This window comes from Carassius auratus, unplaced genomic scaffold, assembly GCF_003368295.1.
Source record: "Carassius auratus strain Wakin unplaced genomic scaffold, ASM336829v1 scaf_tig00003102, whole genome shotgun sequence".
NCBI lineage: Eukaryota > Metazoa > Chordata > Actinopteri > Cypriniformes > Cyprinidae > Carassius > Carassius auratus.
Genome location: NW_020523502.1, coordinates 152,709 through 168,900, shown reverse-complemented (window position 1 = coordinate 168,900; position 16,192 = coordinate 152,709). Strand labels below are relative to the sequence as shown.

At 37.2% G+C, this 16,192-nt stretch overlaps 1 protein-coding gene across 7 annotated transcripts in view; it reads right to left on the bottom strand.

Annotated features, from left to right (window-relative positions):
* cita (citron rho-interacting serine/threonine kinase a) overlaps positions 1–16,192 on the bottom strand; it is a 101,589-nt gene that overhangs the window by 34,434 nt on the left and 50,963 nt on the right. For all 7 annotated transcript variants that reach the window (XM_026243342.1, XM_026243345.1, XM_026243344.1 and 4 more), the window contains 8 exons: positions 14,822–14,941; positions 8,977–9,147; positions 5,638–5,691; positions 3,848–3,901; positions 3,496–3,636; positions 3,228–3,353; positions 2,712–2,807; positions 1,404–1,520 (listed from right to left, as the gene is read on the bottom strand). In XM_026243342.1, coding sequence (XP_026099127.1) covers positions 1,404–1,520; positions 2,712–2,807; positions 3,228–3,353; positions 3,496–3,636; positions 3,848–3,901; positions 5,638–5,691; positions 8,977–9,147; positions 14,822–14,941 — 879 coding nt within the window. The remainder of the gene's footprint in view (positions 1–1,403; positions 1,521–2,711; positions 2,808–3,227; positions 3,354–3,495; positions 3,637–3,847; positions 3,902–5,637; positions 5,692–8,976; positions 9,148–14,821; positions 14,942–16,192) is intronic.

The window sequence follows — 16,192 nt, the reverse complement described above, 5'->3', positions numbered from 1 at the left end:
AATACATTATGCCATATTACGTGATTGTTTTTTTCTACAGGAGGAAAACGCTTAACGAAAGACTTTGTGCATTGCGTTCATATTCTGCTGTTCTGTGGCCACGGATTTGCCGGTCTTGTCTTTTTCTTGCAGGACCCTGTACATTATAGTAGTAGGCCACAGCGTCTTGTCTCCATTGGCAACATGCACGATTTGTGCTGATTGCAAGTGACGTCACAGGTAGCGGAGAGTGCAAGTAGCGATTGCAAGTGACATAATTTAGTTTCTTTTTTCTTGTCTTCACCACCTGGCTACTGTTGTAAAATGTTGAGAGATTCAAACAAAAAGTTATAAATAAATAGAACAAAAAAAAAATATAATAAAGACTGCAAGTGACGTCGCTAGCGGAAGCACAAGTGTCTGAGAGTGCAAGTCTGACAGTGCAAGTGCAAGTCTGCAGCCAGACCCTTCTCCAATCTCGCAACACTTTCTCAGGACTAATTTCAACACAAAATCGAATTATGAAAAATTATGAATTTTATTTTGTTATCTGGAGTATAATGGTCATATAATAGCTTTATTTTCATGTTTTATGCAAACTATAATTCTTTTTTTTTTTTGCTTTCGAGGTGAAATATGATATGGACATGTTCCTGGGAGGTAACATTTTATATTCATAAAAATATAATCCCAAACAAACACCCATAGAGTTTCAGATTGTAGTAACTCAAAAATGCTGCTGGATGAATTAATCAGGGTATATGCAGGAATCTTGAAGTTAATTTTAATACCTTTTCAAGACTTTTTCCAAGACCTTCTCATTATTTTTTAATACCTCACCGCAACTTCAAGCTGTAACCATTTACATCAGTGATAGTTTTAACTTAACAGTTTTAGTTTGTGATAAAGACTATAGACCACTCTGATACAAAAAAAAAATCAAATAGGCTGGGATAGTAAATCAAAGCAAAGTTTATTTTAAAAACTTTTCGGTGCGTTGTAATACGCACTGGGAACGCCAGAGTGTACTTTGTGGTTTTGAACTTCCACCCGCCTGCCCGCTCTGGTGCTCTCAGAGGCAATTTACGAACGCACCCACAATAGCCTAGTTTATGTACCTGTTCGTTTTTTTTTATAAAAATGACTAAATTCACACTTTTACGATGTTTTTGGGACTCAAACTGTTGGACAGCTAATTCAGAAAAAATACTTTCAAAATTGAAGACTTTATAAAGCTGTGATAAGACTTTTTAATACTTTTTAAGGGTCTTAATTTTCCCAAAATTGATTTATCACCTTTTAATACTTTTTAAGACCCCGCGGATACCCTGTTAATCAGTAACATGGTCACACACACACACACACACACACACACTTCTGTGCAAACAGTCTGTCAGGAGACGAGATGAAGACGAGTCACTCACAGCTTTCTGCTCACTGATGAGTTTGCATTTCTCACGCGCCTCTTCCTCATGCTGGGCTCGTTTCTGCTCCAGACTCTCTTTATCTGCCAGATCTGACTTCATCTGCGCCTCCAGAACCTGCAGCACACAGACACACACACACGCACGCACACACACACACACACACACACACACGCACACAATGAAACAAACATGAGCACACACGTACACACACACAATGAAACAAACATGAGCACACACGTACACACACACAATGAAACAAACAAGCGCACACACGTACACACACACAATGAAACAAACATGAGCACACACGTACACACACACAATGAAACAAACATGAGCACACACGTACACACACACAATGAAACAAACATGAGCACACACGTACACACACACAATGAAACAAACATGAGCACACACGTACACACACACAATGAAACAAACATGCGCACGCACACACACACACACACACACGCACACAATGAAACAAACATGAGCACACACGTACACACACACAATGAAACAAACATGAGCACACACGTACACACACACAATGAAACAAACAAGCGCACACACGTACACACACACAATGAAACAAACATGAGCACACACGTACACACACACAATGAAACAAACATGAGCACACACGTACACACACACAATGAAACAAACATGCGCACGCACACACACACACACAATGAAACAAACATGCGCACGCACACACACACACACAATGAAACAAACATGCACACACACGCGCACACACACACACACACAATGAAATAAACATGCGCACGCACACACACAATGAAACAAACATGCACACACACACACACACACACACACACAATGAAACAAACATGTGCACGCACACACACACACACAATGAAACAAACATGCGCACACACACACACAATGCAACAAACACACACACACAAACACACACGGACACACACAATGAAACAAACATGCGCACGCACACACACAATGAAACAAACATGCGCACACACACACACACAATGATACAAACACGCGCGCACGCACACACACACACACACACACACACAATGAAACAAACATGCGCACACACACACACACAATGAAACAAACACACACACACACACAACAACAACAACAACATTTTTTCATACATTTACTCAGAATAATCTACTTCAATTCAAATAAATGTAACAGATCTCATTCACCCGAAATGACAGAATCAACAGTCACTGACCCAAATCTTCAGACAACAGATGCGTCTCATAAACTAGTGACTTCCACACATCTGTGGACTGTGTTCAACTCTACCTTGATCTTGTCCTCATAGAGTCGCTCCTTCTGGACCAGGTGGGCTTCCATCCTCTGCGCTGAAGCCTGAGTCTCCCGCAAGTTTTCCTCCAGCTCCTACACACACACACACACACACACACACACACACACACACACAGTCAGGTAACAGGTAGATCAGTTTACAACAGTAAAATCCCATCACCTGGTGAAATGAAGTTAACTTGCTTTGAGAAGCTGAGCACTGTTTCACGGGACGACAAGGTGTGTGTGTTCCTCACTCAAAGGCGTAGGTGTGTGTGTGTGTGTGTGGCAGCAGATGGGACATCCTGTTAGTGTGTGTGTGTTTGTTCTGTCATATGCTAATCTGTAGGAATCTGAGAAGACAGACGCACAAGGATGACGGAGCAAAGACAGACGTGAACAGAGGCCTCTGTGTGTGTGTGTGTGTGTGTGTGTGTGTGTGTGTTAGAGGTCAGCTGGTTAAGGAGGCGTGTTAGTGGTTTAATCTTTGCTAGTCTGATCCGTCTCTCTCACCAGTATCTTCTCAGCCATCTGTTGGATCTGTTGGGATTTGGTCTGGATGTCATCCTTCAGTTTATTCTCTCGACGCTCCACCATCTCCAGACGCTTCACTTGGTTCTCCAGAGTCTTCCTGCCCTCCTGAAAACAAGAGAGAAAACAGGGATTTAACAACTACTACAGATTCATTACTGCTGAAGCAATCCACCAGCAGTGCATAATGCACATTACCAGTGTGTGTGTGTGTGTGCGCGTATGTGTACGTGTGTGTGAGTGTGTGCACCTCGGTCTCTCGCAGGCGTCTGCGCAGCGTGTCGCTGGGGTCAGATTTGCTGTGCAGACGCTCCAGCTCTCGCTCCAGACGCTCTTTGGCCTGACGGATGTTCTGCAGCAGCTCCGTGGCTTCTGTGCTCGCCTTCACCGCCTGCAGGGTCAAAGGTCAAACCAATGCAGAGCTTACTCTGAGAGCGCTGAGGTTAAGGCCTCTCGTTACTTTTTGCACAATAGGAAATCACATTAACATACAGATTCTAGTGGCTTGTTACTGTACATCATGGTGGACTAAACAATGCAATTACACACTAAAGTAATCGACTGTAATGCATTAGAACATACAGTAGAACTGAACACTGCACCTTTGAGAGTTTATCCTGCAGCTCCTGGATCTTCAGCTGCTGCTCGGCGTTCGTCTGGAACACAGAAGCTCTTAAGTCTCTTTATTTCACACACACAGCAGACGAGTGTGTGGAATAATTAGTGTGAAATTATAATGTCAGCGCAGGTGAAGTAAATGACAAGACAGTGTTCGAAAAGAGATGATGAGGAAAGTGTAGAGATGATTACACTGTAGACTATATCAGGATTGACCAACAGTTATATGTTTATGAATTTCATCAGTCAGACCAGGCTGATATGGAAAAATACAATAAAATAACATCCAAAACATTATCAGCATTCCAATCAGTGTTATTGTAAGATCACTGAAATACTATTATAGTTTTATTTATATTTTGAATCTGTTTTTATGTTTATATTTTCCATTTTTATTTTAGCAACAATTGTGTGTGTGTGTGTTTAATATAGAGATGTCTATACATAGTTTTTTTTTTATATGTAAATTTCAGTTTTAGTTTTTTTACTTCAAGATAAACTAAAATAAAATAAGAAATGTTGCTTTATTAAAAATAAAATAACAATTTTAGTTACTTTTTTAAAACAACATTTACTCTTGTTCCACTGCAAACAGGACTCCTAAAAAAGCTTGGCTAAAAAACAATGGTCCACCTGAATTATTAAAATAAAATAAAAGTCAGTTTTTGAAGATATAGGGCCCTATCATACATCCGGCGCAATACGACGCAAAGCGCAGTGCAAGTGTGTTTGCTAGTTTCAGTCCGGTGCCATTGGCATGTTCCCGTCCAGCGCCACGTCGTTTAATTAGCAAATGCATTTGCGCCCATTTGTGTGCCCATGCGGGCGTGCTGGTCTAAAAAAGAGGTGTGTTCAGGTGCATTGCTATTTTAAGGAGCTCAAAATAGACTGCGCCATAGACCAACTCAAACCTGCTCTAAAGTCTAAAGTCAATGGTGCAATATTTTTTTGTTATTTAAAGAGTGCGTTGGTAGAAAATGCGCCTCTGGGCAGGTCCACAGTGCACTTTGACTTTGCTTATTACACACAGGGATGTGCATCACACAAACATGTCAAATATTAAAAACAAAAGCATTACAGTGTAAAAGAATATTCATGTGTAGGCTACATAAATATAAAAATGTAATGATGGATAGTCATAGCATGCATTAGAATTAGGATCCCTATTTGCAATTCAGCTTATTACTACTTATAATGATGAATGAAATTCTACTTTATCCCACACCTTCTTCACCACGAGCAGATCAGTTTCTTCACTTGAGAAACGTTCAGCTTTTCCGCCATGTAAATAGCGATCTATTGGATTTGGACACACCCTGAGTGCACCTGCGCCGTGCGCTTTACACTTTGTGTTTAGATCTTTAAAATAGGGCCCATAGAGTAGAATATCGAATTAAAAAAAATTATTTGGTCAACCATTCTGTTATTTGTGATCTACCCTGTACGCACAGCTCTAAATATAACATCAAGTACCTTTTTAAAAGGGTTTTTCTATAAATATGTGCAAACTATGTGAATAGAAAATGCTAATTTTCAGTAAAACAGTGCTCGAGAGAGCAGTTTTAATAGATGAGCTTATCATCACATTTTATAAAAACATTTACTCATGAAGAAGTGTCCTCTCTAAATGAAACTACTTGACCAGAGAGAGATTTCCCAGCATGAAGAGCAGCGAGTAGAGGACGTTTAGAGAGGTTTCTGTCTAGCGTATGATCTGATGACGGATGAATTATTGAGATACAGATACAGATTTGTGTGTTTGACTGATTAGTACCTTCTCGAGTTTAGAGAGCAGCTCCTCCACCTCTGCTTTCCCCTGCTCCTTCGCCTGAACACAACACACAAACACAGTCCAGAAATCACATGACAGGATCAGAAAGAATAACCCCTCACACACAGACAACACCTACTGTATTTATAGACCAGGGAGATCAGATTTTGATCATTTACATTACATTTATATGGTGTATTAATGTATGTATGTATACACACACACACATGTTTGTTTTTGTGAAAAGTGGGGACATCCCATAGGTGTAATGGTTTTTATTCTGTACAAACTGTATATTCTATCATCCTTCACCAACCCTACCCCTAAACCTAACCCTCACAGGAAACTTTGTGCATTTTAACTTTCTCAAAAAAAAAAACTCATTCTGTATGATTTATAAGCGTTTTGAAAAATGGGGACATGGGTTATGTCCTCATAAGTCACGCTCTCCTTGTAATACCTGTGTCATACCCATGTCATTATACAGAGTTGTGTCCTGATATGTCACAAAAACAAGAGCACACACACACATATACATATACATATATATATATATATATATATATATATATATATATATATATATATATATATATATATATATATATATACATATATACAATTTTATCTATATACTAAATTAAAATAATAAATAATACAAATTAAAAAATATTAATTTTAATAAAGTGACAGAAAATGTTTTTAATTTAATTTATATACAAAGAATGAGCAAATGTGTCCAAGCATTTGACTGGCTGTGTAGAGATACTGTGGCTGTGTCTGTACTAGATATTGTCATCATACACTGCAAAAAAATGCTTTTCTTACTTTGATGTTTATTGTCTTGTTACCAGCCAAGATATCCAAAAATTCTTAAATCAAAAAGTATTTTCTAGAAAAGTAAAAATTAATGTCTCGTTTTCAGAAAAACAAGTCTTTGCTTAGAACAAGTAAAATAATCTGCCAATGGGGTAAGCAAAAAGATCGTATTTCAAACAGAAAACAAGATGATTTTGCTTACCCCATTGTGCAGATTATTTTGTTTGTTATTTTCTGGATAACCGGGAGGTGCATTACAGAAAGATCCTAAATTTAAAATCTTATCTTACCTGTTTGGTAGGCATAACCATTTCAGTTAGGACCACATTTATGACAAAAGCCATTACAGAACAGCGTTATCTTACAGTGTCAGTTGACCTTTTTGCAGACTCTTTGCCTGCTCCCTGTCTTTGTCTTCATGAGTGAGTGAAGCTGAAAACTTACCAAATACTGTCGGCTTTGCCTTTTCTACAGAACTTATCAGTTTCAATTTCCGCGTCCCCAAAATTAAATGATTGCCGCTTTTTGTATTAATTTTGTTTACATCAGCAGCAGCTTCGCAGTGTTGGTTGCTTGGTAACAGTTTTGTTTACCTCATCAGCAGCTGCGCAGTGTTGGTTGCTTGGTAACGGTTTTGTTTACCTCATCAGCAGCTGCGCAGTGTTGGTTGCTTGGTAACAGTTCTGTTTACATCAGCAGCAGCTGCACAGTGTTGGTTGCTTGGTAACAGTTCTGTTTACATCAGCAGCAGCTGCGCAGTGTTGGTTGCTTGGTAACAGTTTTGTTTACCTCATCAGCAGCTGCGCAGTGTTGGCTGCTTGGTAACAGTTCTGTTTACATCACCAGCAGCTCCACAGTGTTGGTTGCTTGGTAACAGTTCTGTTTACATCAGCAGCAGCTGCGCAGTGTTGGTTGCTTGGTAACAGTTCTGTTTACCTCAGCAGCAGCTGCGAAGTGTGGGTTACTTGGTAACAGTTATGTTTACGTCAGCAGCAGCTGCTCAGTGTTGGCTGCTTGGTAACAGTTCTGTTTACATCAGCAGATGGTCAGTGTTGGTTGCTTGGTAACCATTTTGTTTACCTCATCAGCAGCTGCGCAGTGTTGGTTGCTTGGTAACAGTTCTGTTTACATCAGCAGCAGCTGCGCAGTGTAGGTTACTTGGTAACCGTTATGTTTACATCAGCAGCAGCTGCTCAGTGTTGGTTGCTTGGTAACAGTTCTGTTTACATCAGCAGCTGCTCAGTGTTGGTTGCTTGGTAACCATTTTGTTTACCTCATCAGCAGCTCTGCAGTGTTGGTTGCTTGGTAATGGTTTTGTTTACCTCATCAGCAGCTGCTCAGTAACAGTTTTGTTTACCTCATCAGCAGCTGCGTAGTGTTGGTTGCTTGGTAACAGTTCTATTTACCTCAGCAGCAGCTGCGCAGTGTTGGTTGCTAGGTAACAGTTCTGTTTACATCAGCAGCAGCTGCGCAGTGTTGGTTGCTAGGTAACAGTTCTATTTACCTCAGCAGCAGCTGCGCAGTGTTGGTTGCTAGGTAACAGTTCTGTTTACCTCAGCAGTGGCTGCGCAGTGTTGGTTGCTTGGTTACAGCTATGTTTACATCAGCAGCAGCTGCACCGTGTTGGTGGCTTGGTAACAGTTCTGTTTACCTCAGCAGCAGCTGCGCAGTGTTGGTTGCTTGGTAACAGTTCTGTTTACCTCAGCAGCAGCTGCGCAGTGCTGGTTGCTTGGTAACAGTTCTGTTTACCTCAGCAGCAGCTGCGCAGTGTTGGTTGCTTGGTAACAGTTCTGTTTACCTCAGCAGCAGCTGCGCAGTGCTGGTTGCTTGGTAACAGTTCTGTTTACATCAGCAGCAGCTGCGCAGTGTTGGTTGCTTGGTAACAGTTCTGTTTACCTCAGCAGCAGCTGCGCAGTGTTGGTTGCTTGGTAACAGTTCTGTTTACATCAGCAGCAGCTGCGCAGTGTTGGTTGCTTGGTAACAGTTCTGTTTACCTCAGCAGCAGCTGCGCAGTGTTGGTTGCTTGGTAACAGTTCTGTTTACATCAGCAGCAGCTGCGCAGTGTTGGTTGCTTGGTAACAGTTCTGTTTACCTCAGAAGCAGCCGCACAGTGTTGGTTGCTTGGTAACAGACCTGAGAGTGGATTCTTGAACTTTATGCAATTTAAGATATCAAGCACAAGGTTGGGGGTTCGATTCCCCGGGAACACATGATAGGTAAAAATGTATAGCCTGAATGCACTGTAAGTCACTTTGGATAAAAGCGTCTGCTAAATGCATAAATGTAATTAAAATTTCCTGACTAGAGATAAGGTATGATTTTGAAAGATAGGATAATAATGCCAAATCAATTTCAGATTTGCTTCTAATACGAATTTGCCAAAACATACTAATTTAATGCAAGTTAAAACCTAAAATAAGAAAAATTCTGTTATACACACCCTGGGCTGGAAACAAAACAAATAATAAATGTTTTGTAGTGTAACTAAACACTGACTGAACACACACAAACACACACACCCACCTTCTGGATCCTCTGCTGGTATTCGGCGGCTTTCCTCTTGAGCTCTTCGCTGGTCTGTCGTGACTCTCTCAGCTCGGTCTCGTACAGGTCACTGCGGCGGCGAGCGGCAGACAGATCCTCCTCCAGCTGCCTGATGGTCACCTGCATCTCCTCCAGCTGAGCGTGATACTCCTGAACACGTCAAACACATCCACATAAACTCACACAACATGCTCTTCTGGGGAAACTTCAGCACAGTTACACAAAACTACTATATGTGACCCTGGAGCACAAAACCAGTCATAAAGGTCAATTTTTTTTATTAAGATTTATACATCATCTAAAAGCTGAGTAATCTCTCCATTGATATATGTTGTTAGGAGGACAATATTTGTCTGAGATACAACTATTTGAAAAACTGGAATCTGAGGGAGCAAAAAAATCTGAATATTGAGAAAATCATCTTTAAAGTTGTTCAAATGAAGTTCTTAGCAATGCATATTACTAATCAAAAATTAAGTTTTGATATATTTATGGTAGGAAATTTACAAAATATCTTAATGGAACATGATCTTTACTTAATATCCTAATGATTTTTGCATAAAAGAAAAATAAATAATTTTGACCCATACAATGTACTGTTGGCTATTGATACAAATATACTTGTGCTACTGTTGACTGCTTTTGTGCTGCAGGGACACAAATATGATAACCAGCCAGTACAGAGCCTGATTTTACATGGTTTTAAAAATAAACAAATAAATAACACATGCGTACCGAGTCGAAAGACCTGTACCGAAACTAATATGTGTACCGTTACACCCCTAATTTCTATTATAATTTTTTTTATTTATTTATTATAATTTTTCTTAAATATAATTTTTATTTAAAAAAAAATTTGTTTTGTTTTCTCAGTTACTTGACAACACTTACATTTCTCTTATTTCTTTTTATTATCATCATCATGATTATTGTTGTTGTTATCATTATTGTTGTTATAGTTTTCCATCTAACATTTATATTTACTTCAATTTAATTTAAACTTTATTTAATTTTAAATTAACAAAATGTTTTTCTATTGTTTTAGGTAACAATAATAACCCTGGTTATTTTCTAATTATTCATATATTATTTTGATTAAAATAATTGATAAGCTTTTTAAAAATATTTAACCCTTGGCGCTCAAATTTACTACACTTTCAGGATGAAAACATCCACTAAATTAAACTGCTGTAAAAATGTATTATAGATTTTTTACATAAATCTATTAATCAATCTCAGTCCTGATCAAAACTACCAAATGTAAAAAAAAAATTCCAAGATTTTAAATCTTAATATCCAAGTTAATAAATGATGTCACTGATTTAGGGGGAAAAAACTAACAAAATTACTTCCCCTTTATCACAATCTTGGGCATGTCAAAGATTAGTAACAACATTGCCTTTGATGCATTGTTAGATTTTGTACAGCATTAGATTTTAATTTTTTTCGCTCTCATTTATTGTTTGTGGCTGTTTTTGCCCCATTGATTTCCATTATAACAACATGGCACCATATAATCATGCATTCTTGATTGTTAATGGTTTTCCCTTTTGGGAAGAGGTCACATTTTTAATTTTTACAGTTGATCACTAGGTGGGATCATTAACCCTTTAGATAGGCCTGTGCAAAATAAGCTTAGTTACTGACTTGTATATGGAGCTATATGGAGTATAACAGCATATTATTGTGTGTGTGTGTGTGTGTGTGTCTGAGAGAGAGAGAGAGAGAGAGAGAGAGAGAGTGTGAGAGAGACATCATTTATGAACTTGATAATAAAAGAGTTATAAGCTTGGATTTTTTTTTTTTTCAATTTGGTAGTTTTGATCAGGATTGAGGTTGATTAATAGATCTATGCAAAAGAAATTAGAAAATAAATATTTATCTGATACATTTTTACAGCAGTTTAATTTAGTGGATGTTTTCATCCACGAACATAACTAAAGGGTAGTGAATTTGCCGACAAAGTATTGTTGAGTTTTTGAAAAATGCATTTTCCCAAAATGTGTGTCAAAATAAGATTTGTCACCAAAAATCATTCCATTTGCTGAAACACAGAGAATGTTGTGTCCAAATTAAGACTCAACGTTACCCCCTAGTGGACGAAAACTTCCCCAACAACGCATAAGGGTAAAAAGTTAATTTTCATTCTGGTTAAATTCTTAGTACTTTTATCATTTTAAACTTGTTTCAGTTACTTGCCAACATTTCTAGTTTTTGTCATGTAATATTTATTTTATTTCAGCTTTATTTCAATTAACAACATGTTTTTAAGGTAATGTGTTAGTTATCAATAATAACCCTGGTCATGAGCAGGGTTACTTTAGTATTATTTACATACTTACATAGTTTTCAACCAATAATTGGCTTTAGTTTTATATTCTTAGTCCATTTTAATTTTTTTTTAATTTTATTATAAAAATTTACTATAATTTTTTTAACGTTTTATTTCATATACTCACCAAAATTTCTATTAATTTTCAATTCTTTAAAAAAGTTCTTTGCATTTGATTTTTTCTTTTATTTCTGCTTTATTTCAAATAACACAATGTTTAATGTTCTTAATATGTAAAAAGTTTTTTTTTTGTTAGTTTTAATTAGTACTTTTTTAACAAAGATAACCCTGGATATGAGCAGCACAAGACGTCTGTGTGTGTTTCTGCGCTGATAAGGCTCTGCTGTTCCTGTGAAATGACCCGCTGACAGCAGACAGACAGGTTAGTGAGGGTTTGAGCGAGTAACAGAATTAAACGAGCGGCTGAAATATAATGTGAATGATTACAGGCTGAGATTCTCCCTGAGGTTAATTGAGTTTAGAGGTCTGATAGAAACACACTTTCTCAAGCCCTTCCCTTCCTTTCAGTTCCAGCAAAGACAGCATCTTACCTTGGATCCAAATAGGAAACATTTAAGAGACAAATTATGTTTTAGTTGGCAAATTACAGGATTGCTCCATATAGATGTTTGTTCAGAGGGACTGTGATTCACAATCACGCTCTGAAAGTCCATCATCGAGTCATTTAAAGCTGCTCTAAGTGAACCCTAATGGAAAATATCCCTATTAAATGACACTTCAATGAATGATTATGTGTTCATGAAATATCACACAGTCACAGCACTAGAGGCTGGATAATGCATTAAACAACCAAACTGCTGGTCATTATTTAAGCCTAAATTTAAGAGTAATGCATCTGAATTGCATTTGGGTTACATAGTTTTATCATAAACAAACTAATAAACTTAATGCAATGCATATTTTTCAGTCCTACATAAATGAAATGGTTAAGAAACAGGTTAGATTTCTGCACTCCAGAAGTCACAGCATAGTTACAAATAATCTATTTGTGATCAAATTATTATTTATGTATTATTAGCTATTAATCTATTTGGTTTTGTTTAAATAATTATATTTCAAAATGCATTTATTTAACTAATTTTGACCTGACTGATTTTAATATTAATCTGACTTGATTAATAGCTAATGTCTGTGTGTGTGTGTGTGTGTGTGTGTGTGTGGGGACTGATTGTTAGAGGAGGATCTGGAGATTGAATCGAGCTGATATTGATCGGAGGAGACTGACAGTGAAGGCTATGTTGTGGATCAGATCTGCCAAGACGTCAATCAGTTAGACACAACGAGAGCAAAACGTTTAGCATGCTAATAAACACTCACATACAACAGAGATCTTATAGAAATATGCAGTTATTATCAAGCAAACACCAATGTTCTTCATATGTGCAATAAATATAGTTCTCTACAAGTATCTTCATAAACAATGTCTACATTATAGAAGCAAACAAAACATGTTAAATGTTACTTCAGAACAATGTTGGTTGTTACAGTATTCACTTCTGTTCAAACCTTTGTTGTCAGGAAGAATTATTTTTAAAGAATTAATACTTTTATTCATTAAGGATTAACTAAATTGATCAAAAGTGACAGTAAACACATTTTACAAGTTTATATTTCAAATAAATACTGTTTTTCTGAACTTTTTATTCATCTGTGAAAAAAAAAATATTAGTTTCCACAAAAAATTAATCAGCACGACTGTGTTCAACATTGATAATAATCAGAAATGTTTCTTGAGCAGCAAATCATCATATTATCCTGATTTCTGAAGATCATGTGACACTGAAGACTGGAGGAATGATAATAAATTGAATGCAATAAATTACACTTTAGATATTCACTTAGAAAACGGTTTTTATTTTTATAATATTATTTCAGTTTTTAATGTATTTTTGATCAAATAAATGCAACATTTTTTAAACCGGCACAAAAACAAAGATCTGTCTTCATCTGACGGCTCAGTTTACTGCTGTTCTTCTCTGTAAATTCTGTTTGTTTTGGGACAAAGCTGTTCTCCGATCCCAGCGTACTCGGGGTTTAAAAACGAGCTCGTCACAGGATTATCCACTAATTCTTGTTTCTAGTTCAGTGAGAGAAATATTATTCCCCATAATGCCTTGAGCTCATGTTCATGCTCACATGCACAGAACCAACCTAACTTAAACCGCATCATGTTTGCCTGACGTCTGCACTTCAGGGCTGTGTTCATCAATAAACTATCAGACTAATCTAACTCTAAATATACATATATATTCACATATAACATATATACATGTTAACTGCATTATAATAGTCGGAGCTCAATGGTTTAAATGCAAGCAGACACTACAGGAAATCACACCAGTGCAGTAGTCAGGAAGAACACTGTGTTTGTCTCAATCACTGACAGAATCTTATTCTGAACAAATGACTACATGCGGAAAGGAAAACACCAATAAACCTGGAACCTGAGGAAAAAGCAACATGATTTGCTTGTGGAGGAACTTAATGATGCGTGTTGATTAGTGATTAGCTGGTTTTTAGATGAGTCTCTTCAGACTGACCTCAAATACAGGATTCAGTTCTGAGAATGTGTGGCTAATAAAGTCGAGCCAATGGAGGTGTGGCCATGTGCTTATTCAATATTATTTACTTGATGAATAACAAATGACTATATTTAATATAGTTTTCACACAAAAATCGGTTAAAAAAATTCCATATCTGCTTCATATTTTTGATACACTGCTATTCAATAGTTCAGGGTTATCCTGCAAGAATGCAATAAATTGACAGTAAAAACATTTATAATGTTACAAAAGTTTTCAATGACAAAAACAGTTATTATAAAACAGATAGTTCCGGTCCTTGATTCTGATTGGCTGAGCCAAGTTCAAAGCTGTTTCAGAAATTACCTTTGTTTACGTTTGTGTGTTGCTCAGCAACTACTTTGTAGCAACCACAACTGATTCAGAGGAACTACATCGTTTGGTGGATGTCGAATACTGTGTTTATTAATATCATTACTCTTTATTTGTTTTATTTTGTGAAACCATACCACGTATATGGAATAACCGTTTTATAAAAGCAATAATCCCAGTGGAGCCGTGGTTTACAAAGAGTTTATAAAAGCTCGTACCTAGCTACGTCTCTCAGCTGTTATAAATTCACTGTAAACCACGGCTTCTTGGGGATTATTGCTTTAATATGCTTCTTTTTTTACTTTCTATTCATATGTGAATCCTGAAAAATAAAATGTATCACTGTTTCAGCAGAAATATTGAGCAGCACACCTGTTTTCAACACTGATAATAATCAGAAATGTTTCTTGAGCAGTAAATCATCATATTTTCATGATTTCTGAAGATCATGTGACACTGAAGACTGGAGGAATGATGCTGAAAATACAGCGGAGCATCACAGAAATAAATGAATAGTAAAACAACTGTTTAAAGCGAGGATCTCACAGTGACGGTGTGGTGATGTGCATTTGTTCACCTGCTCCTTGATCTCCTGGAGTTTGTTGCTCTGTTCTCTGATGTCATGGAGGAGCTGGAGAGCTTTATCATCTTCCTGTGACACTTCAACACGAGCCTGCTCCAGACTGCGCTTCAGACTCTGCACACACACACACACGTCTGTTATGTGGAGATGCAGCGGCGGTTGGAACGCAAGGTCAGAACAAAAAATGAACAGCGAGCCAAGAGTGCTTTTATCAGCGGGTGTATTTGCATTAAAAACAGATATGAAACTGAGTCAGTTTAGCTGTTGTAGATATAAAACGATAGATACGTTTTATAGATACTGCCAGAAGGAAAGCTTACACTCCTAAACACCAAGAGATGATCAGCCTTACTTCTTCATCTCAAATTAGACTGATTTTTATTTTTATGGACTTTGAAGAAAAAGAACAGATGGGCAATGCTACTAACTAATACACTAAAATCCCAAGATCACTATGTTAATGCAACAATAGTGAATAATGCTGTACATCTGTTATAGATGATAAGGATGCACAATATATCTGTGAGAATGTTAATAATGAACTTCCTTCTGATTAGTTTAGTTTGTTGAGGAAGCACCCAGTCATCCTGGAGACTCGTTCTGTAACTTCTCATTGTCAGTTAGTAGTAATGGCTTGGTTTATATTTAGAGGCGTATGATCAAAAGTAATGCTCTGGGGTTCAGTGTGAGTTCATCTACAGTGAGATGACATTCGATTGGCTTCAGCACTTTTAAAAGAGTAGATCTTGATCCCCAAACGCAACATTATATAATACTGCATAAAATGTTTGCTAATGAACACCATTTCCTTCCTGTGTGCTTTAAGAGAACTAAATCTTTCTTCCTGGGAAACTTGTGTAAAGTAAGTATCAGTAATACCATTTTCAAAAGATTCTTTTCCACACATAATAAGTAGTAGGTAGTAATAATAGTAGGTGAAATGCAATAACAAATGCTATTCTGTAAGTGTTTCCGTTGTAGTTTGTGTACGTTTTCCTACCAAATAAAACTAAAAATGATCTGTACCAAATAAGCACATTTTTAGATTTTAAGCACATGTTGCTGTTTTCATGATGTTGTAGGTTTTTTTATGTGGCATTCCAAAATTTGCATAAAAATACGTGGATGGAAATAACAAAACGTTCATTAATTTACATACATGTATCAGGTTGTGTAGATTCTGAAATTAAAAGACTGCATTTTTTCCCAAACTTTAACACAGCTGAACCAGTTGCACATACTAGGCACTTTAAAATAAAGCCTCAGCGGTCTTACAGCACTCGTCAATGTCAATATGACTGAGACAGACCAACGCTACTTTGGCGTCATCGAAGGTTAACGCCCCTTTTTGGGGGAAAACAAACG